The following is a 27,040-nucleotide window of genomic DNA, read 5'->3' as shown; positions in this document are numbered from 1 at the left end:
TCACTCTAGCTAGTTAAGCACTTTCACCTTCAATGAAGTAGGCTCACCTCTTGAGTTCTGATCTTGTAAACTCAAGTCCAGTCACTGCATGTCCATTTCACTAACGTTAAGTAAAAGGTTCAAAGCCAGTATTTCACGACTTTGTCTCAATCCCCACTGTTTTCCTGCTTATAATCATGTGATTGCATTTCTATTAAATTTGTTACCTAACATTTATAGTTGTACTACAATCAAGTTAGCCCGGGGGAACACCCAGGGATATCCCCTGAAAAGAAATGACACAGCAACTTTGGATGTTTATTTGTGGTCTTGCATGCCAGTCAGTTTATTTATTTATTATTATTACTGTGTCAACTTCGCAAACGAAGACTTTACACAGGGGGTTTATGCAATTACAATTGATTAATCTGATTCTTAAATTGTTCAATAGAGGCAATTTCTTAGATGTGATTAGGTAAGTTATTCCAGATATTGCAAGCATTAGGTCCAAACGAGTGCTGATAAGTGTCTGTTCTTGCAAATGGAACTAAAATATTATTTGTGTGAGATCTTGTGATGGCGGATTCTGCTGTTGTTGTGGTATTATTATGTGACCTCATACTGTGCAAAACAGTATCCTTGAATTTCATCCAGAGCTCATCTACGGATCTGTTATTAGGAGAGCTAAAATCGGGACTATTCGTTAAGGAAATTATATCTTGCTTTATAGAATCCCAGTCAGCTCTATGATACAGGTAGATTTCTCTATGGCTCTGCTTATTTATTGTGTTGCACTTGGATATTGACGCAAACAATATCATCATGATCACCAAGGCCAGGTAAGATGCCAACAGTGTACTTGTCATTGGGGTGATTCAGGAAAAACAGATCAAGTATATTTTGGTGTCAGGTTGGTTGGTTAACTATTTGTTCTAATCCATGTTCCTGCATTACATCAATGAGAGCAGAGTGGGTAGCAACATGTGTCCTGTTTATGGAAAGAGACAGATTCCCAGTCAATGCAGGGAGCATTGAAATCACCAATTAACCATATTTTAGCATCTGTTGTTGTTTCATGAAGCTTTTGCAATGAAAGATTTAATGGATTTATTGCTGGTCATAAATATGTAGTTGGTGTGGGTTATTTTCCACCCCCACACAAACCATCTGGCATTCGAGAGTGTTGTGTATGACACTAGCTATCTTCCTTGGCTCATTGCATTGCTGCAGACTTCAGTTTAGACACTAGATGACTAATGGTGATGATCCGTAAGAATTAGAAACCATGAGTTTAGAGCTACTGCTTGTGAGCCCTTGAGCTTGATAGTGAAATCGTGAGACTCACAGTAAATCCATGAGGGTTGGCAGGGCTGGACTAGTGTGCATGTGATTTAAACTGTACCATACCCCTAGTTATATTATTATTATCAATTTTTGTCAAATGACAAGGGGCTGGGCCTGCAAATGTGCTCCCCACAAGTACATACAAACAACAGAACAAAGGATACAAGAACAATACACTAATACAAAAGCAATGCAAGTAAACAGAAAAGATACTAGGACAATACACTAATACAAAACAGTACAAAAGAAATACATAACAGTTAAAAAAGAAATTGTTTGAGGGCAGCACTGAATGGATTGATATTGGTTATTTGTAAAACAGGCCTAGGTGCAGGTATGTTGTTCCACAGAAAAGGTGAATTATGCACCTATCAATGTAATCTCCGACTACCACTAATACAGGTTGAGGTGGTCACTGAAATTACAATTCCTCACCTACTGGGGAAGTACTGGAGATACCAAGCCTCGACTTGCAAACACCCAGGAATATCGGTGCTAGTAGGGGATTTGAATGGTCATGTGGTGTTGGTCTAGCGATGAGTTGGTGTGAGTGGATTCTAGTATGAATGTAGTAGTTAGCGCCACCGACACTCCTTCCAAATTGAAAGCACACACTTTTGCTGCTTGTTAATACATTAATCATTACAAGTATAATCATTACAAGTATACTTATACATCTAATAATGTTAAAATAAGGTGAGGTGTACGACTTACAAAACATCTAACACAAACATAGCCAGACTTGGTGATGTTACTCCTAAAGCTTGTTTGGTGGAAAAGTATGACACATTAATGATGCAAAGCATGCTAACTTCCAGGAAATTTTTGATATTTGAATTTTGAGAATGACTTCAACACAACACCAGTAGGGTTACTACTCCATTGTGTTTATCTCAATCTTGCATGTTTATAGTAAACATCCTACCATGTACATGCCACCTAAGAAATGTTTGATCATTAAACCCCTGAAATTGAATATGAGAGTGATTTTAGCAACAGGCCCATAGCAAGGGGATTCAGATGAACCACCTCTATGGGTTACCAATGATTGTTTGATATTATAGGCTGGCAGGTTACATAGGGCACCGAACGTCACTCCGTCTTATGTAGGTAACTAGATTCTGGGTGAGGCCAATCAAATTGGTAACATCACTACTTTCAGACAATAATTTCAAGGTAGTTTCATCCCACAGGTAGGGTCCGCAATGCGAAAAATCGACATCCTCCAATCAACTACCTAACTATTGTCATATGCTAGGCTAAGTGTAACTTGAATAACACCAGCGTGGCAGACAAGTTTGTTACTTTCTTCTGGTAGAAAACGATACAAATGTCTTAAAATCACGTGATTTTTCGCTGCAGCGGTTCGTAGGGTTCTTCGTATGCCACGATATTCACTCTCAACATTGTTCAAGTAGTCTATCATCAACTCAAAGTATCGGTGGTTTGATTTTATTGGTCATTTTCTGGTGGCAGCACGATCTGTGCAGCTTTTTGACGACAGACAAAATGTTTCTTCCTCTGGAGCGCAGGACAAGCAGAGCAGCAACTGCGCCGTGGGTCAGCAATGACCAGTACTAGGTGAAGTACCTGCATGCGGAGTATGGTTATAATTGAAGCTTGTTAGCCATCTGGCTGAGCCATCTATATGCTGAAATTCGGCCAACATGACGCGATTTTTGCGAACAAATACCAGAATGGTTGATACATCAGTGAGACAGTCTCCAACAGCAAGGATACGAAGCTTATAAACACCTAACAATACGGCTATCTCGCCCAGTAAACGCATAGAGCAGTCCAATGCATGAAATAGGCACTCACGTGATTGATATTCAAATCTCCGAAAATACAACTATAATCTATTCCAATGACCTTAAAATCACTAGGAATCAAGTGACAATCAGTTTGTGTACGTTAGGTTCAGCATCTCGACTAGCCCAGCAGTTTAAGACTTTTCCTACGATACCATCATAGTACAAAACACACCTGCACTGGCCCAGACCACGTCTGAGTGAACAATTAACACAAATATTTACAAAAGGAGCACATTGCATGGTTCCTATTCAGAAATGAAAGCGATTTCATGGGTATTTCCGCAATTTGAATTTCAATCACGTGAGTGCCTATGCGTTTACTGGGCGAGATAGCCATATTGTTAGGTGTTTATAAGCTTCGTATCCTTGCTGTTGGAGACTGTCTCACTGATGTATCAACCATTCTGGTATTTGTTTGCAAAAATCGCGTCATTTTGGCTGAATTTCAGCATATAGATGGCTCAGCCAGATGGCTAAAAAGCTTCAATTATAACCATACTCCGCATGCAGGTACTTTACCTAGTACTGGTCATTGCTGACCCACGGCGCAGTTGCTGCTCTGCTTGTCCTGCGCTCCAGAGGAAGAAACATTTTGTCTGTCGTCAAAAAGCTGCACAGATCGTGCTGCCACCAGAAACTGACCAATAAAATCAAACCACCGATACTTTGAGTTGATGATAGACTACTTGAACAATGTTGAGAGTGAATATCGTGGCATACGAAGAACCCTACGAACCGCTGCAACGAAAAATCACGTGATTTTAAGACATTTGTATCGTTTTCTACCAGAAGAAAGTGACAAACTTGGCTGCCACGCTGGTGTTATTCAAGTTACACTTAGCCTAACACATGACAATAGTTAGGTAGTTGATTGGAGGATATCGATTTTTCGCGTTGCGGACCCTACCACAGGAGATGTCTCACAGGTGAAGGTGTGGGCACCTTATTCCTATTACACTGTACCTACACTGTCCTGTCCTGATCCCATCTATTTTTCCATAGTGTGGTATTCCTGCTGCATCCCCATGAGTTCAAATTTAAGAGGACAGTTATGGATTTAGGGGGTTTCAAGGTTTCCACAGAAATCCCCTTTAAATGATGATGCAACAGTTGAGTATTTTAATTAATTATTGCAGTGTGTGCCTATAATAAGTGATGTGCAATTATTTTACAGATAATTTCACACTAAAATTGTTTTACCAAATGCAGGCTCAGAGCATCTAAATTTCAAAACTTAGAAGGTGGACACATATACTGACATGGATAAAGCACACTCACCATGCTAAGGGAGTCTGGGGAATGCCCCTCAGGAAAACGTCTTTATAAATTCCTAGATTCGCCACTGGAGCTGCATGTGGCAGCAGTGATGTGATATTTTTGTCATAATTTGTTGCAGTTACGTTCTTTTTCAACCCACCATGTTTCAATAATGAACGTAGTAGCTACCTATGTGATTCTTTATCAAATGCAAGTATAATACAGTGCACATGATTTTTGTAAACATTAAGTATTTTTTATAAGTTTCAATGTAAAAATTGAGGTACATTTAGTCTTTTCAAAAATTCTAAAAACTTGTTTCAGATAAAAGTAAATCCTCATAAAATCACTTTAGTTTTAGCTAGTTATAACTAAAACAACACTAATTTTGAGGAGATAAAATATGAAAACGTTAAGTATCTAGGGGTACCCCCCTCCCCCGCTGCTGTGATCACCTATAGCTACCATGTTAAAGTTGAGCTGTGGCCACAGCCTTAATAGTTGTTACTGAATATTGCTGTAATAGGGTCACTCAATCATGATGTTTATTATATGCTAGTGGTGATGCGACTGAATTTTGATCATCACCAACCAAACAGAATTGTCTACAGGTGAAGATTTGCTACAATGACTAATAATAACTATCAGGATTATCAGGATTGTATGGTGTCCCAGTTGAGCCTACCAGACAAGTATATACTTCTACTATCCCCTGCAGGTAGCTAGCCCCACCCAACTGCAGACCATCAGGTGTAGTATACTCCCCCACTTTAATACTAGATTACGATAGTGCCAAATTTAATACCTTGGAGTCACCAACAAAATTAAGCCAATTTCAGGAAACCTTAATCAATTTCAAACTTCTGTGAAGTACATGATCATGATTTAGAATACATCCAGTATATACTTCAAAATTAATGTCTGGCCCCCACATCTGGTCAGTGGTGATAGCTAGTAGAATTTAAATGATTGAACACTCTTCAAGGTTTATATGTACTTCAGGGGGCGGAGACAGCTATCAAAAATTGGGGGGGGGGGGGGGGGGGCTCCAGGGTAGGATCTATAGGGCTTTGCTAAGGGGGGGCACACTGGTAGAAATGACTTCACAGTGCACAGAGCACACTTGGCAAAATGCAAAGCATGACTATCTAGGGGGGTTGGGGGCATGCCCCCAGGGAAATTTTTAAAAATTAGACCAAAACTTCCATTAAAGTATAATCAAGTGCCCTTCGCATCATGTGACGTCATAGTTTAGCACCTACTCTGCAGGTGGCATGGAAAAAAGGCAAACATCTTTCAGAGTATGGATGGGTAAAAGATGGAACATCAAAGAGAGAGAGAGAGTGAAAACTTGCCACCAAATTAAATTTTAGAGTACTAGCAAGTCATTGTGTCTTGGATTAGGCATAGTAAAACATAAGTTCAGCTATAATTTTGTACTTTGTAATGTCACTTTTGCTATTCATAATGCATGTGTATTGTGAGATATCCCCCCCCCCCCCCGATGTCAAAGTGGGGGGCTTGAGCCCCCTACATCTCCGCCCCTTACTTGATTAAACACTACAACATATATTACCTTGTTGATGCGGCAACTATTCAAACTTGACCACTACCTCAGTGCTCGAAGATTTAAGCCATAACTGATTGTAACACTACTCTACAATTAAAGTGCAGCGTTTTAGCCAATGAAATACAGTAAATAGTTAGATGCTCTAATTAAATAATCTAAACTACCATCTCAGAGCTTCAAGGAGATATGCTCGTACAATGTCACATACCAGTATATTGTGAGGTATATTGATGCATGGTTCAGTCAACATAATTATGTCACTGTTGGCCCTCTCATTCTTCTGTGTCTTATGAGCAATTAATAAGGAAGAGATTAAGATCAACAGAGAGTGTTGTGCCGTATATAGAGCCAATTATGTTTAACCATAGATAATAGACACCCCTACCTGGATTGGAAGCACACGTATAGTGCCCATACAAAACTACTGTTCTATCCGCGTTTCGCGCCTGAAGTTTTCAAACACTCTTTTTCATTCGAAGATTCTGTTTTACTGTCTGAATACAGCTCGGTTGCTTTAACTAGTAAGTTTAGTAGATTGTTTCTTGGGTGGCGATTGGCCTACTACTGGTATAGGCGCTTTCCGTATAAAAAGTATTTGAACATGTTTGTGAAAATGGTGGGGTGAACAAGTTTGGTTTAAGGCTGATGCTTATTACTAACTAATGCTACGTGTACTGGTATGTGTTTCATGGTATATTCGCTCCAGTTTAGTCAAGTATCACCTTTCGCGCTTGTCAAACTTCTAGCTAATACACATCAGTACACCCATTATGAATAGGCCAAACCTTATATTCCATAGCGGTAGGTTTACTACTCACCAGTTAGCAAAACATGTTCTTACAAAATATACTCCAGGTACTGTGTACAGTATAAGGGGCGCGAAGCGCGGATAGATTAGGTGGCGCTTAGAAGTTTCCAATCCAGTGTGGGGTGTCTATTATCTATGGTTTAACTAAGATCATATAAGTACTTTGTTTCAAGTGTATGAAAGCAGTTACACATATGACAGCAACTACACAGACAACACTTTGGTAGTGACAAGGACAAGAAGAACACAAACACATGCACACACTCTCTAAGGTAAAGAGGACAGAACATCAAATTCAGTTTATCTGTACAATGAGGTAATGGTGTGCACTATTAGGAGTCAGACTCTGATTGCTCTTCTTCCAGTACAGCCTCCAGGCACTGTATTACAGCTTGTATTCCATCCAAGGACTGACTGGCCTGTTGTCATCTGTAGCAGTAAGGGTCATTTTAACACACTTGATATTACATAGTATAGCACACTACAACACTTCTAGGAGGTTTACACCCAGTTTCTACATCCAAGATTCCACATTAACCACAATAATGATTTAATGTACTGGAAACGAAGCGTTAAAGATCAGCACCATTCATGTCCTCAAACAGTACAGTAGTACTGTTTAGTAAGTAGGGTCCCCCAAAAAATGGCGGCCATGTGTTGCTTTGTTTGGCCTCTAGCCTTGCGACAACTCAGAAAGGCACACGGGTTTTGACTATTTAAAAAGATAATATCTAACCATCTGTGGAAATTCTTGTTTTAATGCTGGATTAGAAGTTAGATGCACTAAGACTACTTTAATTTAGTATGACGTTTTTAATGAACGCGCAAAGGCCATTATAGTGGCCCTCACGCATGGCAGTAAACAAAGCGCTGTAACTTCCGAACCATTGTCCCTATGGCTATGCAACTGCCATCATTTAATTCGTGATGTAATAACGAATGAAATGATATGTAGGGTTTTACCCTACACTGAAACACAGGGCCAAAACTCGCCATGAAACTAACTTTTTATGAAATGAACACGTAAAACTGTTTACATACCTTTGGAAAAAGACTCATATCTCCTTCCCAGTTCATTCTATTGTTCTGCAATAAACGCCGATCGATTCGCCATTCAATTATGCCTCAGGCCATATATGGGTCACATGACTCAGCCAATTACAAATATGGCTGCCACCGGAAGGAATACGAAATCACGAAAAGTCAAGACGCTGTTCTTCATCGCTTCATAAGAAGTGAGCGCCTGTTGTTACAGTGGTTATTTAAACTTCCCCTGATAGCCTATTGAATAAACTTTCTGTTTATATAAGGTGTTAGGCTAATTCAGTTTAGCAAACTCTCACCACTTTCAATATAAAACCAATTTTGGTAAACACGCATTTCTCAAAACCTGCGTGCGCGTTTAAGGGTTAATGACAACATTTTGGGTGGCGCTTGTCACGCCTCAATAACTAACTCACAAATGACATGTGCTTTTTCTGGTTCCAACGAGTGTCTGCCTTCTACACTCTTTCATCTTCAATTACATGATTGTCTTCTTCTTCATGCATGGAAACCATCACCAAGGTGATAAGATTGCGTATTGACAATTTCCTTAGAGAAGTGTATTTAGACACCACAAAACTATGTGAAGTGCTTAAGCTTCTGTAAGTGGAGCAGATACATTAACTTCACTTATAAAACAACTACATGACCATACACACCACCACGCCCTTAATGATGATCACAGAAGGCAGCGACCACACCCCTTAATGATCTACAATCAACTGTGGTTTTGCTGTAGAAAACTAGACATGGTAAACCACGACTCTTCCTTTATTATGTTGTTCATTTGAGACAAGCAGGGAGATCAAGATACTCTAATAAAGCAGTCACAGCCACATGTGTACAATATAGCTATGCTAGTTAACAAACTAGTACAATTAAAAATCTATTAGCATGGCTCCAGCAATAAAAAGTAGTGAAATATAAATGATGGTAGCTAATACAACACAGCCATGTGGGAAAATCCCTACTTAGGCATTGAACGGATTGTACTGATGTAGGGGTTTTCCCACGTAGCTATGTTATCTCATGTCACTACCTTTTATTGCTGGAACCCTTTAAGTGTTAATTGTACTCCATATGTAACATACAAGTGGTACAAGGTGTAATGTGGTACAAGCAGTACCAGGTATGTGTAACTTGCATGGCTTCAGTTGGTATCAGCAATAAGAAACAAGCACACAGAAAAATTTAGAATTTTCAACTAGAGTAGGGACCATAGCATATCTATAAAATGTACTGAAACAAGTTGGAATAGTGCACGATATTAAATTACAGTAAAACAATAAGAAGTGTTATATCCCTACTGTGCATTTTTATTATGGTATCTTGAACACAGTAGAGATATTAGGGATACGCCAATTTTGCTGGCAATTATTTTGGAAAACTACATTGGTAAAAGCAAACAGCAAAATGCTGGAAAAATAGGAAGAAAATTGGAAAAAATTGGCACCAAGAAAAGGCAACTTAAATTTTGTATGAAAAAGATTGAGATACTCCAATAGAACAGTCACGCATAGTATTAGGACAACATATGCTCATAGGAAATGGTGACTAAAGATCGAGATACTCTAATAGAGCAGTCTAATAGAGCAGTCACACATGCTTGTAAGCTAGAGATACTGCAATTAATTTTTACTGATGCTCAGCAAAACAGAAAAATTTCGAGCAAAACATTGAGCAAAATAGGTAAGAAATAAAAGAATTGCTGGAAAGAAAAATAGTTGGAAAAATAGGCTCATCCCCAGATATAACTTGTTTTACTGTGATTTAATATCATGTACTACTCCAGCTTGTTTCAGTCTTTTTATTGATGTGCTATGGTCCCTACTCTAGATGAAAACTCCAAAATTTTTCTGTGTACTAATTTGTTAACTTTTTTTGTAAACAATTATTATGACTGGTGATCCCACGCATACTGCATCTGGAAATGGGGCCGCGCACACCCTATATCAATTATTGTCTGAAAAGTGAAGTATCCATTTCGCTTCGTTGTCAGCTATGTTCAACCTGTTACACAGCATTTCAGATCAATAACTGTTCAAAAAACACCTCTGCAATCCATGCACACTGAAAGAAATGGTGCCGTACACCCCATTTATATTAATTATCATCTGAAAAGTGAAGTTTCATTGACGACTATGTTCAACCCGTTACACAGCAGTACGAAACAACAAACATTCGAAAAGCACCTCTGCAATCAAAATAGTCACTATGAAAAATATGGACAATTTCCAATACAAAGGGAAGCCATCACGTGCTATCACCAAATTGACACTTTTCGCTGTCAACACAGATGATTGGCACACAAAGGAGGACACTGGTGAGTCCATGAAGAATACATTGTACGTACAGCAGCATGCCAAAAGGCACCTCTTGGACCAAAGCTACGTCAAACTATGAAAAAATGATGAAGCCCGTAGCCTTTATCAAGTTATGCTTGTCTGAAGGCATCACTCAGTCAGGTTTTACTTACTCAGTCAGTCAGTTACTCAGTCAGTAGAAAATTTCGTTAAATATTTTTTTAAATTCTGGAGCAACTTGTTGAAAGCGTTTTGGGTCAATCTGAAAGCTTGTTTGGGCTTAGTTTTACCTAACCAATACTGCCTCATCGTCGTCAGGGGAAATTGAATTTGGGTGAAGCTATTTCATTGGCCACACCTACTCCTTTGTGGTCCCTACTATACAGTACTATCATACTGTATGACAAGTTGATGATGTGAACCAAGCGGACAGTAAATACTATCCCTTGAATTAATCAACTCTTTATAAATTAACTACACAAGGTTTGTTTCTTGCTTTGTTTTTTAACAACATATGCAGTACATTAAAATTAAATGTATTTCAATTATTTTGCAATTCATCAATTACATTGCTATACATCGCTAAGGAGAGCAAACCACTTTAAACCACAAATTACACAGAAGTATCTTCTTAACTGTTTTATAGTTTGTTTAACCCTTAAACGCGCATAAGCCTATATATAGGCAGATTACGCATGGCCTTGAAAACGCATAAGCCTTTATATAGGCTTTTACGCATTGTTGTAAACAAAGCCCTGTAACTTTTGAAGTGTTTACCATATGGCTTTGTAACTTGTGCCATTCTACTCGTGATGTAATAAGCATTAAAATGATACCTAGGGGTTTACCCTACGACCAAAGCATAAGACCACAAATCGCCGTGAAAATAATTTTCAACAACTAACCACAAAAACTATATTACATACCTTTAGAAAATGATCCATAACTCCTTGACAGTTCGTCCGATTTGCTTCAAACAAGTACTATTCGAATGGCTATTAAATGGTGAATTAGGCCATATATAGCTCACGTGACTAAACCCACAATCGAAACTACAATTGAAGCAAAGAATGTGGCGTTGCAATAAAGCGAGACATCGATCTTCTTCGCTTTATAACAAGTAAGCCATGGTTGTTACAGTGGTTATTTATCCTTCCCCAAGTAGACCAATGAATAAGCTTTCTATTGATATATGGTTTTAGGCTAATAGATTTAGGAAAGGCTGTCTTACCTCACCATATAAGTTTGTTTTGTGTAAACACGCATTCCATAAATGTTCCGTGCATTCAGGACTAATTCCATAAAAGTTTCATGTACGTTTAAGGGTTAACATGTTATCATACACAAATTCTCTACAAAAAGCCTCATGGCTGCTCTTAATTTTCCATCACATACAAAGGGGTTATGCCCCTTTCAGCTCAAGGTGTACAATTTCTGGTAGCCTACAAAGCCTGTTATGTTGTTTTGTTAGTCATTACGTACGTATGTGTCTGTTACAGGTCCCTACTAAACTGAAATTTCAGTAACCAGTTACACCCCCTTCATGTAAACAGAAAATTGAGCTTTAACACAGTACATCAACAACCTTTATTCATTGAATTAAGGTATATTTTCTGTAGCTCAAAGCCTTCTTGCTCAAGTGGGTGACACGCAAACACACAGTTTTGACAAACCAATTCAGTAAATCAGGCGTGCGTCCACAGCCAGCCTTTGGTCAGCTGTGGCTGTGCACTTGGTTTAATAAGAAATTGTTCATTAAATATTTAAGGTGAGCACTATTTGCAATACAGCTACTGTAAAAGTAATAATTTGAGATTAACTTAACACAGAGGTGCACACCATCTACTGAGGTGCTTTTTAGCACCGAGGTTAATTAATTTTAAAACGTAGGCAAGTAGTTAATATTTGTAAACGGATCTGCAAAACCCGACATAATGATAAATTTTCAGTATAGACTATTGATTGCAATGGGTAAAATATTTGTATAAATGGGAAAAATTCCTAAAATGTTGTAACGCTTTGTTCTTTGTGAAGAAAGGGTGTAATGACAAAATCCTGGATATCATCTTATTTGACTACTCAAGGGGAGTTTGGAAATGTTTATTTCATAGCAGTAGACTAAAGGACATGTGAGTTATGGGCATTTGTTTATGTCATGTCGAAGCGATCATACACAATCGATCTTTCTTCACTGATTTCATCTCTGTATGTAGTGAAGAAGGTGATAGAAGGAAAACTTACCTAATAATGGACTCCCCAATGGTGCGAGTTACAAATCTGTACTGCATTGCTTTTGTAAGTTACAACCGTTGTTGCAAGCACCTGTAATTTATTTTCCCAAATACTTGCTGTACAAATCCATCTTTCTGTTGTTGCTACTTTGTAGGACTGTAACTCCAAAAGTTGTTGGCATACAAGACTGAAACTTGGCCAAAGCATACACTTGGTTAAGTAGATTATAAATACTCAACAACAAAGAATTTTAAAAATGCACCATTGTGTCGGGTTTTTGCAGATCCAGTAACATTTACTAGTTACTATCCCACTAGGGAACTACAAAGAAGGCTACTGAAAGTCTGTGTAGCAGGGAGTAAGAAACATGATACTAAAACTATGTTTAATCCCAGACCAGGTGGTGACTTGGTCCACAAAGAGCTTGCAGTCTATATGACTCCCTGCTACACAGTAGACTTCTTTGTAGGTCCCTAGTGGGATAGTGACCAGTACATGTTAACTACTTTCGTACATTATAAAGGTAATTCTTCCTTATGTTAACTACATGACAATAGGCATGTAATTTGCTTTTTCTTTTGTTGTAAAATAATTTTTGTATGCAAAAACTTGTATGAAAATTTGCACGAAAATTTTTATACAAGATCGAACCACTCTAATAGAACAGTCATTCACGTAAATCATACGAAAATATTTTTACAACGAAAACTTCTATCACGAAATTTTTTTTGCATGAAAATAAAGCAAATTACGGTAGTTAACATCAGGATAACTGAAGGTATGAAAGAGAGTGAATTTCTTCTTGCACACAGGACAAAACCAACACACATCCAGTTGGCCTGCCTTCTACCAATCAAACATTATGCCATACACTGTCCTAACAGTCCCACATGTTGTGAAGCAATACCAGGATACTGATCTACAACAACAAACTTGTAGTTGCCAGGTGATTAGCAATTAGCTTTATCAAAGTCCCATGTTAATACATGTTTTGGTTGCCTGAAGAATGACAGACAGCTTATCAACCTTATTATTACTGCCTATATGCTTCATATATCAGTTACCGTTAAGTGGGTGTGGTTGATCCTGATCAGATGGACGTGGTTGATCTTGATCAGTTTGATAAGACTGAACTTGACCACTATGGTGTAGTTGATTTTGATTTTGATCTTGTGACTGTGGCTGCTCCAAGTTTACAGTAGTTTGCTGTTCAAACAATGACTCATCTATTGGTAATGAATGGACTGATGTCCTATAGGAATAGCAAATCACATGATCACAGCACATAGGTTATTCCCCTATAGTAACCAAGACAACAAAAGATGTAGGCTACTACCTACAAAGGTCCAATTGAACCTTGGACCCATTGACCCAAAAAATACCACACACACCATGTAAATGAAGCTGTGGTCAATAGCAGTTGACCTATACATTTAACAGTTTAGTACTATACAGTAAATTGGTGTCAGTGAAGTATATAATATTTTAAACCTTGTTGGGCTCACTTCTATAATATCACATGTTATAATGACAGCGTTATAGCCTTATCCTTCCCTGATTTACCTTTCAAAAAACTTAACTGAATTGTTTACAATTGTACACTAGAAGAGATATGATATCAGCACTACGTCACTATTAGCATTAATGCTGAACAGGCCTTAGATGTTTGATTATCCCTCTACCTCATTCAGTAAGTTCCTCATCATAAAATGTCTCCAATTATCTTTTACGGTATATTAAAATCAAACTGACAGAGTTCACCATACATCATAATCCTGATATGTGATTACACTACCAAACATGGCACCAAGAAAAGCAAAGTAGGCTAGGAAAGCAGTTTTGTGTTAAGAAGGTTAGTAAGAGGTAAGGGATACACATGACATGTGTGTATCTTACATTACTCTGAGCTTCACTGTTTAACATTGGATCATAAGATATTAGATGATGACATGTTACCAGTCACCTGAGAGTAGTTCACTGTATACCCACCTGTCATCATTGGGTGACAACGCCCACTCCTTCCACATGATCAAGCCCCAGCTCCACAACTGGTTGACACATGTCCTGACCAATCACACGGAGTTCCTGGATGTGCCTCAGGCTACCAAAAGCTTGAGAGTACAGGCTCATTCTACTACTGGCTCTCTGTAGGTGAAGTCCTTCATCAGTTGTATCGGTGGCAGCAGCTGACATCAGCACATCTTGCAGCTGATAGGAGAGTTGTCGATTATCATTAAGGTACCCATGAACAGAGTCTCTGACACTGAACTGGGTACTGGGGGCAGTGACTTCATCGTCTCATGTGATGTCATCTAGGCTAACAGCTTTGCTATTTGTTGCCACGGTGTTATGAATAACCAATGGTGATGGAGTCACCATGTCGCCATGAAGGCTAGTAGAGCAACCTTCACTGACCCACCTCTTCAACCCAGGAGACCAGGTACCCAATTTAACATGACCTTTCTGAAGGCATGGCTGAATCATAGATGTATCACCAGATCTCCCCAGCTTGGTCAATGAGCCAGCACTAGCATGACTGACTAACTGTCAGCCACATTTTGTGGAGACGTGATGATGGGCATGTATGAGCTGGGTTGTCCTCTTCTTAAGACGTCGGAATGTGCTACATAAAGTGTAGCAATTTAAGTGTTTCTGCCTCTTCATAGCTCTCTGTACTTCCTCCAGGATAAGCAGGCCCTTCACTTGTAGATCACGATCATTTAGTGGTTGTGATAGATCTACTACCTTATTAGGAAATATATAAGATCTAATAATAGACACAAAGAGAGACATATTCTTGTATTATAATCCTTAGCCTTCACCAGTAGTCTCATAGTAGAGTGCCCCCAATAAAAGCAGGTACTTCACCTGGCCACCATGTCATCTAACCTCATCTTCATGCTTAGCAACTAGAGGGGTAAGATCACATGACACTCTTGTGGATCACATGACACTAACCAGGGAGTACCGCTCAATGGATTTGTGCAAGTCACCAATTGCTTCACTGGTTATAGCTAAGTTGAATAGGGCCACATCCTCACCAGATACATCCTTCAACATCCTACACATCTCCAAATCCTGTAGTAAACAAACAACCACACATTTCTCACTATAGTATGTTCACATTGAGCTGAATCCTAAAAAAATGCTAAAAATTAAAAGTGGACTTTTCTCAACAGTGTTAACATTTCAGCCAACCAGATGATTATTGATAACAACAAAGATGTCAACAACAGACATGTACGGTTTGGCTCCATCACAAATTTGGGAAGTGGCTGTAATAGACATTGTACTTATATGGCTTCCCACGGGAAACGTATTGTGAAAATTTTGATTGGCCATAAATATTATGTCAAACATTTGATTTTGAAACATTTTTAGCGGGTCAAGCAGTACTACAAATGAGCCAAATTTCAAGATCGTGTGTAATTGCATCATCCATGAGTTATTAAATGTTTTGAGGATTCGGCACAACATGAACATACTAAAAGGCGGACCATCAGTTATATCATACACCACTCAATACCATATTAGACTGTGATACTTACCAGCTCAGTGTCTCCTAACTAACACTATTCCACCATAGACCAACAAGGAGGCTAACACTGAAACTACTGAATGTTGAAATTATCACAGAACAAGTACAGTGAAACTAGGATACCTTGAGATCGACCAAGTGTCCTGATTTTCCAGGTCAGTTTACATGCTAAGGGATACTTTGAGACCATTACCAAGTGTCCAGATTTTACTATGGTGGGAAATATTTCAATAACATTGAAAATTTCAATATTATACTGTAGTGATGGGTGATATTGATATTTTGCTATACGATTATCATGATTATTATCAACCCAATTTTTGTGATGAAAAACAGCTAAACACATCATGAATTGTTAATTGAATGGTTAAATTACACTGAAAATTGGTTACAAATATTTCTCTGATTACCACGATTGTTTCACGATAATTGCCGATTTTGATTATCATTAGTCTATGAAAGTACACGATGTCGATTATTGCCAATAAAATAATCATGATTATCACGATAATTGAATAATTGCCCATCACTATTATACTGATATCAATGTGCAAAAATGATATCGAGGTACACTGTAACAAGCACAATGTGTTATAGTTGCTGTTACCTTGGTAAGTATGATACAACATCTTGTACAAACAAACATCATGGGTACAGCTCAGGCATACAATACTAGGTATTGACAACCAGCTACTATGAAATAAATCAACATTCTTGGAATTTGATAACAAATTGGACAGACAGGTCAGTTGATATGAGAGACATCTTGCAATATTATATAGTTATATCATGGCCACAAGGGATTTGCCTGATATATATGCCCAACCCTGAGGGCGTGGGCATGTATATCAGGCAAATCCCAAGTGACCATGGTGTAAGCAATATATAGCACTCTGGTATGCTCACCAGTGTTGGGAGTAACGCGTTACGTAATATTATTACTTCTGTGGTAACAAAGTAATATAACGAAATACACTATGAAAACAGGTAATATAACGCAAGTTACTTTACTTACAAATGTAACGCGTTACCTAAGTAATATAGATACTGTAACAACTCTAATATTATGTAATATTATTACTACAAGTAACAAAGTTACTAATCTCGTTAGTAATCCTCTGAGTAATGCCTAACCACAACGAAGTACTGAATGAAGCTTATTCACTAGATTCTTACTTATAACCAAGATTTGCATATTGTCCAACAACGCAATCATGTCACGTGATAAGGTGGTAGTTTCACACGTGACAGCTTAAGGCTGTGGACACAAAGTAATATAATATGTAATATTATTACACTTATTTTATTTTATGGGTAATATGTAACTGTAACTAAATAGTTCAGTTGCAAGTAATATGTAATATGTAACTAGTTACTTTTACAAAGTAACTTGCCCAACACTGATGCTCACCTAATAGGTGAAAGAAGACAAACCTGCATTCACCACATTACTTTTATACAGAGGTTTGCAGGCTAGCAAACATCAATTGTAGGTTTAAAGTTTGGGCACAAAAAAGAAATGATTGTGGGTTTCACTGGTTGTAGTGATACCATTTTAAACCAAACAACCACTCTGTTGATGAATAAAGTAACCTAAGGTGCTAAAATAAACACTTAGACATATAGGTTGTGAATGTTTGAGGCACCTTTTCATGCAGTTGAAATATACTCTGCAGAAAAACAATCCCCACATTGCAAAAATGATTATTTAGTGATGCTTAGTAACCGAACTATGCAATGCCGACTCACTTAATTCTTTTTGCTTCACAACAATGCCCTAACAAAACCAACATGTTTAACTCAAACCCATAATGCAAAACTTTAAACAGCTCTAATTCAAACCCATAATGCAAAACTTTAAACAGCTCTAATTCAAACCCATAATGCAAAACATTAAACAGCTCTAATTCAAATCCACAATGCAAAACTTTAAGCAGCTCTATATAAATAATCAAAGAGAACTGATACTTTGTAATGCCACAGCCTCAAAGGCAGTTGTGGTTAGGGCTATATCATGATAATTATCACCCTGTGGTCAGGGAAATATGTGATGTATGATTCTGTGGTTTCCTTAAAATTATCGACATTCGTTTTTTGAAGATCCTAGTTAATCATACAGGTGTCCTCATTTTCAAGTGTTCTGATTAACAGGTTCCACTGTACCTAAAACTGTGATCTACTGCCTAAACAGCCACACAGTCTGATCTGCTCTTTACAATCAACTAGTATTTCACTTCTCAAACCTTAAGGCAGTAAGGGTATGCTTCTTCTAGTTGTCCTTGTGCTCTTAAACAATTACCAACATTACACAAAGCTCTGGACTCCCACGATAATCTCGTAACTCTTGTGCCACTATTAGTTGCTGTAACAGATTGAAACTATGAAATGTACACACTGACAGACAGACAGGTACCTGGTAATGGTAGTGTACAGCTAATGGATATTCCATTAACATATCATGACAACCACCCAAGTAAGCAAACGCTGCACTCTGTTTGGGCTTGTTGTGTCACATGATTAGCCACACCCATTACAGAGCCACACCCACCTGTCATAAAGCTGTTCCACCAAGAACAAGTGCTCACCATAATAATTGATAGCCTTCCAAAGTTGTGATGTCACTATCTCCATACCAGCCATATTGCCAGTTTGCTGCACACGTTGTAGTCCCTTCTTACCCAGCATCTTCACCAGTACACCAAGGTTGTTGTAAGCTGAAGCCATTGCCATCTTGTTAGCTGAATGAACACAGATGGTCAACTGTGTCTAAAGACAAACACCACACCTCTTTAGTAGCATCACCAGGCTCATTATGCACCGTAACCCTAGCAACAAAACATATAATTGTAACTTCGTAAGAAATATACACTGTATTTACTTGATTTGTGCCATACCCTCAAATATTACTGCAGTGTGGTACTATTCGAAGGGTTTCATCCTTATTTTTGGGCAAAAAAGAATAGTACCCCTGGGGCACAAATTGAGTCTACCAGTGCAACGTTAACTGTTAACAGTGTAATATGAAAATGACACTTCCTGATATAACTGCTTACTTTTTCTTACTACTCTCAGTGGCAGTAGTGAGCTTCAGGACAGGAGTCTGTATGGGTAGATATTGTGTATACAAATGTACATAGATCATCAGAGCAATCAACAAACACTACAACTATCAAACATCACACACACTTACCAAAGAATCACCAGAAGGAGAATCCAGCCAGGCATCAAGTAAAGAGGATGAGAATGGATCACTTGTTGTTGTAGTGGTGGCCACAGCTGGTAGTATCGTAGTGTCGTCCTTTTCCTCTTTTTGCTTCTTCTTCTTCTGTGAACTTTTCTTCTTCTTTTTCTCCTCCTTAACTTCAGTAGTTGTGATATCTTCTGTTGTCTTTTTCATATCTGGTTTACTGGTAGTGGGGATTGAGTGTTGTAACGTGAGGCCTGAAGATTTCTGGGTTGGCGGGGCACTTGTTTTAGCAGGTTTAGTTGCCAGTTTCTTTTGAACCAATCTTTCTGCTTCATCATCTTCCTCACTACTGCTCTCTGTGATCTCTACTGACTTAGCTGATAAAAGTGTCGGTCGTGTAGAGGCTGGCTTGATGGGGGTTGGTGGAGTTTTCTGTTCTATTAATGATGTGAATACTGTTTGCTTATCATTCAGCAAAGATATAACATACATGATGTACAGTATATATATATCATAAAGGGCCTCCTATTATTATGACTATAAGAGCTATGCGGGTACTACAGTGAGTTAGGTTACTTAATTACCACAGGATCTACAAAATCTGACACAAAAACACAAACCTGTATTGTTAAACAATGGGTAAAATATGTACATATTATTTATAAAAAGTTTATGGGTTCATTCTTGAGAAGAAAGGATCTAATGGTCACAAGTTGATGTTGTGCTATTTCTAAAAGGGCACCATGGGAGCTATAATTTATTTTCCTATACTCACTGTACAAAATAAATTTCCTGTTGCTGCTATTTTGTAGGGCTGTAACTCCAAAAGTTACTGGCATATGTACGTATGAGGCTGAAATTTCACCACAGCATACACTTGGCTAAGTAGACTATAAATATTATAATAAAACATGCTATTGTGTCGGGTTTTCACAGATTCGGTCACAATTAATAAGATACAGAAATTCTAAATGTTTAGTGCATTTGACATGGCTACCGTAATGTGGTGGTCCTACCGATAGTGTCATAAACTACACCTTATCTTATTAAGGAGGTAAGGTTCACCATTTTGTTTCACCAAAACTCTACGTACCTTGTTTTGGTTTCGTCTCAATTGTTTCCTGTTTCTCCTCTGCATCACTATCACCTGAAGATTGTACAGGCTTAACAGTCTTGACTTGTTGTTTCTGCTGTTGTTGTTTCTGCTGTTGTTGTTCCTCATCACTACTGTCAATATCCTCATCAGCAGCCACTAGAGGATTATCCTCATTATCATCACTATCACTGTAACACATCACCATGACAACTTCTCTGATAACATCAGTGTGGGAGGATTGCATCATACTTAACCACAGTACATTAAAAGTTACCACAAATTGTTCAAATAAACATTCTTTATCAACTTGCCAACACTGGTCATTATTGTTGTATAAACTATCCTAACCTCACAAAACACTTAACTATGGTATGTTAACCATCAAAGTGTCTGTGTGTGTGTAACTAGTTATAAACAATCACATGGTTTGTCCAGGTATGGAGGTTAATGTGACACACAGAGGTTAAGTTGATATAATTGTTTAACCATTAAACCCGCAAAGAATTATTGGTGAATGCGTGTTTACACAATACCGTAGAGTCTGGTTATTAGGTGCATGCGCTTATAATTTTCAGAGGAATTATTTGTGAAATTTACTGTGCTTGTTAAGCGCATGCGCTTATAAATTACGATAAGGAATTTCTGCTAGGAGAGAATTAGTTGTACCCATTGCAGTTTTCAAGCGATTTGAACACCAGTCAATAGTTTGCTTCAGTCGTGGAAATGGAAATCCTTAGAAGCCAGGTAGCAGCTAACAGCTATCGTTATCACAGACGGCAGTATCTGCTAGACACGGGCCTGGCGAGGCATCAAGTACGCTGTGACATGTCTGATTCATTCTGACAACAATTCTACGTAGTACAAGGTGGCAGAGGCGATTTCAACCATATGCGCTTAACAAACAGGTATCTAGCACAAGTCTACCATATGCACTTAACAGTCAATATGCACTTAATAACTATGTGAGCCTAATAACCAGAGTATACGGTATAGACACACATGGTAACACCAGGTGGGGGACTTACTTCTTATCACATAAAAGTACACATTTATTGAAAGTCCATTCACTGGGGTACTTGGAGAAGGTTAAATGAACACTGTAACTATAACGGCTTACTTGTTATAAAGCGATGAACAACAGGGATTCATGTTAGTGTTTCAAAATTTATTTTGATTGTGGGTTTACTCATGTGAGTCGTACATGGTCTAATAGAAAAATAAATGGAGCTTGTTGCAAGGAGATAGGAGCAACCACTATTGAGTTATGGATCATTTTATAAAGGTATGTAAAGGACTTGCGTGTTTCCTTACCAAAACGTTATTTACATGGTTAGTTCTGGCCTCACTAAAACCCTAGGTACAATCATAGGTAAATCATTTTATTTCCTTGTTACATCACAAGTAGAATGACGTAAATTTCATAGCCATGAATGCTTTGAAAGTTACAGCGCTTTGTGTAAGGCACACGTATTTATTATTAAGTTTTAATCCAGTTTTCCAGACTATGCAGGTTTAATTACAGGAGATGCATAACTCACGTCTCTTTCTCATATAACTTGTTGTGTTCTTCATCTCCATCTTCTGCTAAGAAGCTGTTATCCATTTCTTCATCAGGAACAAAACTGTCAATATCGGTGATAGCAGCCCTGCTCGACTTGGTCGTTGCCTTAGCTACAGTTACTACGTAACAACAGGATCACATGATCACAACAGGCAAGAGATGAGATGATCATATAGTCCATTTCAGGTTGGCTGTCCACATGGGCCAAATACAAAAATATCACGTGAATAGAAAAATAACCAATGAAATATTTCACACTAAGTGGACGGCGCTAGTTTAAACTTTAAGGCTACTGATCTTTCGAGCAGGTGACTTTTAACACTTTGATTCCCTAGTCAACCAATTGGAACTAGACTATTAATCATCACTTGGGATCACATGACATAACAAATCAGTATAGAATGATAACAAGTGTAGTATACTAAACACACAATCACATACTATAAACCCACATCATTCATGTATTCACCCACACTAAGATATACACACTACAGATAGCCTCCCCCTTCCCTGCAATACATACACAGCTGTGAGGGAATTTTATCTGAGTAGGGATCACAAATAAAACAAGTAATGAAACAAGAGAGGTCATCTATACCTGCAGCTATACTAGTACTGTTGCGGTTGGTAAAAAGAAGGCGTGTCTTGAGCTGAAGTGATGTCAAACAGTAAAGAAATCAAACCTGTACCATTATCCATAGCTTGACTGGAGGTATCAGTGAGTCAGTAAACAGAAACTGTCAAAAAAAAAGGGTTGGGGTTCCTTTGAAGACATTTATAGGCTTTGTTACACAAGCTGTTATGAAGGCAAAAGTGAGACTAGTTTTTTGAGTGATATTTTGAGCACTAAAGCCCAAACCTCCATGATCCCTACTATACAGTACTAACCATACTGTATGATACAGATAGAGTAGACACCACACACATACACACACGCATGCATGCACACACACACAGACAGACAGCGTGCAGACAAACCTGGCTTCTGCTCCTTCTTAGCCATTATTGGTGATTTCTTCTTACTAGAAAACTTCTGAGACAATTTCTCTTTGAAAGAACTCTTCCTTGTAGCAGGAGACTCTTGAGACACAACTGTCTCCATATTTGGTCCACTATTTGCTTTAGCTACCAGTGCTAGAGGAGAACATGTTAACATGTTGACAAAATTTGTGACTGGTGAGCCAACAATATCAACACATTGTTGTTACAAGTGCTAACAGCTAATTGATAGGTACATTCCAGTAAGATAACATGACATAACAGATGTTACTCACTTTTACTATCAGTAGATTTCTCTTCCATGTTGTTTGTTGTGGTGTCTACATTCTCTGATGCTGCTGCTGCTGCTTTCTCTTCAGCTAATCTCTTCTCTCGTTGATGTTGCTTCAGATTAATGGCATCCATAAAGCTAACAAGACAAGTCAGTCTCTTAATAGTGACTACTAGATACTCACAGCTGATAATTCTGATCTTCTGAATTCTCATCAACTGCCAACTCTTCCATTGTACTCTGAAAACAACATAAAATATATCCCATCATCCAATACACAACAATACATTTACAAACATGTTCAATAAGGAGTGCAGGCGGGCACATCAGGTTTCTTGAAATAAAATAACAGTCACAAATATACGTGTGCCAATACTTGCATGTGAGCCAACAAACTTTACACTTTAAACTTTCTCGGCCATGTGAGCTACAACCACGCGTTTTGACTAACAATTTTATATGGGATAAATTGATATGCAAAGGATAGGTAGATGGGTGAAAGGTTATAGTAGTACCTTAACCCACGAAAATATGACAAAACAATTAATTTTATACATCTCAAATAAACTCTCTGAATTAGCTAGGACACAACAGTAAATCCTCCATAACAAAGACAAATATTTTGGTCCATACTAAAAGAGGACAACCTCTTTATTGCAAATAACAGGCCAAATATTTTTGGTCCCAAAGTGTCCATTATAGAAACAATAGAAACAAGATACCTGGGTCTAATGTACTTCGTGGACTGGACTCACGGACTGAGCTGGAAAAGCTTCTTAACAATAATCCAGGGATTATCCATCTCTTGGAATGTTGGAGATACATTATCAAGCATCAGCTGCTGGTATTGCTCTTCCTTACAAATCACTAATGTCACATGTGCACTAATTTCACAAAGCATGTGTACTCTTGTGTGTACCATTAGTGATAGAGGCTATTGTTGTAGCACAAGATTTATTCCTTTGTTGTTCCAGTATTTAGCACTAATGTTTAGGCTTTAGCTAGTGATGAGCCAGTAATTGGATAGCTACAGTCTCATGCCACCTGTCTACTCAATATCTAATAGTAAGTTATATACCAATTTTGCAGGCCGATGCATATTCAGTATAATTATGGCTAGACCATGTAGGAATAGCCATGACACCCTACAAAACTATATAGCTCAACTACTGTCATACTTTTTAAAATATTCTAATAATTTAGTGCACACGCAACCTTCGTGACTTGTAAGGAAAAACAGTACCAACAGTTTAAGCTTGATAATGGTGCCTTCAGATAGAAAACACCTCGATTATTGTCAAGAAGCTGCAGTTCATGAGTCCAGCCTGCAAGTCTAGTCTGCGAAATACATTAGACCAGGTACCTGCCGTCAATACATGTTATCATAACTACATTAGGTGACTGAAGATAACTGCTCCCTACAGACAGCATAGCTGAAATGTAAACTTGTCATTAGCACAAAATTCACAACATGTCAATGGTTGGTTGTGCATGGTCAACATAAAGACTACCAAACTAACAATACTTGAGAATATGTTACTAACGCCACTAAAACTATTATGTGTTAGTCTAATATGTCAGGGGCGACTCCAGGGGGGTTTCTGAGGTTTCTGGAAACCTGTCACGTTCAGATCAAGATACTCTAATAGAGCAGTCAATCACCCTAATAAAGAAGTCAAAGTATTCAGAGCAGCAGTGTAGCAAGCTATGTGGGGATTTTTATGTACTTTATCAGTGATATAGTTAGTGGAGGGCAGCAGGTAGTTACCTTTCTCGGTCTTCACCAAAAATCTAGCTATGCTCTTGATCAGAAACCAGTCACCAAATATCCTGGAGCCGCCTATGTATGTGTATAGTTTGTTTTGTTATTAATAGAAACACAATGTAGTAGTCTCTGCTGTTAAACATGACAGTCCAGTATATGTGTATTACTGAGTTATACTCACCACTAGTAATTCTCTGTTCACTTGAAGTTGCCGTAGTAACGACTCTTGCTATATATGGATAATACATAACACATACTGAAAATGGAAATCATTAGCTAAAACAAATTAAAATGATCATCATAATGGGGAGTTTTGTTTAATTCCTGTAATGGTTTGTGTGTCACGTGCGATGTGGTAGACATAAACAAAATTGTTGCCGTTTCTTTGCCTTCATACGCCTATGGGCAAGTAACTGCTGGGCGAAAACTCAACCTTGGTCAATCTTCCAATTCATGGTGAACACTGTAAGCCAAATCCCAACTCTGTAGACTAATCCAAACAGAAGTTATGGCTGCAAATGTAAGCACCTGTATAGTTTATTTTTAGTATAGTCACTGTATGGATCAATTTCCTTGCTCTTCCTACTATCTAGTGCTGTAATTCCAAAACTACTCACCATAATTGACTGAAATTTTGGTGAACCATTCCTCGAACAATACAGATAATGCTGAGAAAATAAAAAGAAATCAGAAGTTCTGAGAACTAGACGGGTTTTTGCTGAGATGGACAATGTGAATACATTGTAATCAAGACTGATAATAATTACTGTATTGACTCTTAAAAATCTAATTGTAACATTATGACAGTTAGTGTACGTTCTATTAGAGTATTTCCATGGTGTTACAGGGGCATAGCAGCCGCACCGGCTGGTCAGGCTATAGCCTTACCACTTTCTAGCTATCTCTACCAAAACAATAGAATGTAAAAAAAATTGTGAGCAAGTGAATATATGGTTGGTACGAGCACATGATTAATGGATACTTCGTCAACACAATTTCCTGAAAAGCCACGCCAGCCTAGATGATTTAACTTTCCTAAACGTACTTTTGGACAGACACAGCCGATAAGAAAGTTGTTTCAACCCTGTTGGTTCAACACTTCGACTTGGCTCCATTATGACGAAGGTAATGATACTGTAGTTTGTGCTATTTGTGCTAAAGCTGAGCAGAATGATTTACTGAGGTCGAAATGCAAGGATGTCGCATTTATTTCTAAAGGGTTTATGAACTGGAAGACGCAACCAATTGCTTTCGTTGACACGAGCAGAGCAAATGCCATTTGGAATCCCTTCAAGTAATAGTAGAGCTTCCAAAAACTGTTGCTGATCGTTAAGTAGTGTTCACGCTCACAACAAAGCATTCAATCGAAAATGTTTTTTGAAAATTTTACAAAACGTATAGTTTTTAGAACATCAAGGCATAGCACTACGTAGTCATCACGAGGAAGAGAGTAATTTTATTCAGCTTTGTAAGCTTCGGGCTCACAACAGTAAAGAAATGAGTAAATGGTTGGATAAAAAGAGTGACAAGTATCTGAGCCCTGACATTCAGAATGAATTGATTCAACTGATGTCATCAAGTATGTTAGAGTCAATTGCTTCAGATATAGAGAGCCAAGTACTTTTCAATCATGGCAGACGAATTTGTTGATGTGTCAAATCGCGAGCAGCTTACCATCTGCCTTCGCTGGGTCGATGATTCTTTGGAAGCCCTTGTGTATTTTGCTGTAGTACTTCAACATATGAAATGTTCAGTGATGGTCCAATTTCTGATGGACAAGATCAAGAATTGTATGTCTGAAATGCATGTACTTAATTAACTCTTCATCTACTGTCCTTTATTTTATAGACTACATAGTTCCTCAGTAATTGTGGACCAGTTGATTCCTGTTTGTTTTTCAACTCTGGTTAGACCTAATACACTTCAAAGAGGAAGTAGCTGTGGACAGCATATCTTTGGGTAAGTCATGTACGCAGGCCATGAAGTATACTATTGGGAAAATGAGGTGGACTTGTGTTTAAGACGTTGCTACAATATGAGGCTAGCTATATTGGATTGGTGCCTCTATAGTGTGTATGCTGTAACTGTTATACTGTGTTCACATACATCCATAGGTCTCACAATATGATGATATATAGTCATAATTACACTAATGGGTAAATTTTCATACTTTAAAGATTTACTGTAAGCATATAATGTACATCACTTTAGTGAGCAATTAACTTCATTGTTGTATACTGAGGCTGAAAGGACACTATTATGCGATGACGAT

The 27,040-nt window shown here is 38.1% G+C and overlaps 1 protein-coding gene across 12 annotated transcripts in view; it reads right to left on the bottom strand.

Annotated features, from left to right (window-relative positions):
- Positions 1-6,917: 6,917 nt before the first annotated feature.
- The window catches only part of LOC136265385 (rab-like protein 6), a 32,042-nt gene continuing 11,919 nt past the window's right edge, over positions 6,918-27,040 (bottom strand). For 2 of the 12 annotated variants that reach the window (XM_066060198.1, XM_066060207.1), the window contains exons 9-26: positions 24,950-24,997; positions 23,188-23,243; positions 23,008-23,141; positions 22,712-22,867; positions 21,711-21,852; positions 20,170-20,360; positions 19,080-19,513; positions 18,943-18,989; positions 18,675-18,714; positions 18,438-18,627; positions 18,303-18,389; positions 18,133-18,251; positions 16,013-16,099; positions 15,900-15,965; positions 15,310-15,429; positions 14,341-15,260; positions 13,416-13,603; positions 6,918-7,201 (exon numbers count right to left, since the gene is read on the bottom strand). In XM_066060198.1, coding sequence (XP_065916270.1) covers positions 18,577-18,627; positions 18,675-18,714; positions 18,943-18,989; positions 19,080-19,513; positions 20,170-20,360; positions 21,711-21,852; positions 22,712-22,867; positions 23,008-23,141; positions 23,188-23,243; positions 24,950-24,997 — 1,299 coding nt within the window. In that variant the 3' untranslated portion in view covers positions 6,918-7,201; positions 13,416-13,603; positions 14,341-15,260; ... (4 more) ...; positions 18,303-18,389; positions 18,438-18,576. Of the gene's footprint in view, positions 7,202-13,415; positions 13,604-14,340; positions 15,261-15,309; positions 15,430-15,899; positions 15,966-16,012; positions 16,100-18,052; positions 18,252-18,302; positions 18,390-18,437; positions 18,628-18,674; positions 18,715-18,767; positions 18,894-18,942; positions 18,990-19,079; positions 19,514-20,169; positions 20,361-21,710; positions 21,853-22,711; positions 22,868-23,007; positions 23,142-23,187; positions 23,244-24,949; positions 24,998-27,040 lie in introns of all 12 variants that reach the window. The other 10 variants (XM_066060209.1, XM_066060199.1, XM_066060203.1 and 7 more) reach the window with 10 other exon arrangements.

This window comes from Dysidea avara, chromosome 9, assembly GCF_963678975.1.
Source record: "Dysidea avara chromosome 9, odDysAvar1.4, whole genome shotgun sequence".
Lineage (NCBI taxonomy): Eukaryota > Metazoa > Porifera > Demospongiae > Dictyoceratida > Dysideidae > Dysidea > Dysidea avara.
Note: the sequence above shows the minus strand (reverse complement) of the source record. Positions and strands in the feature narration are given on the sequence as shown.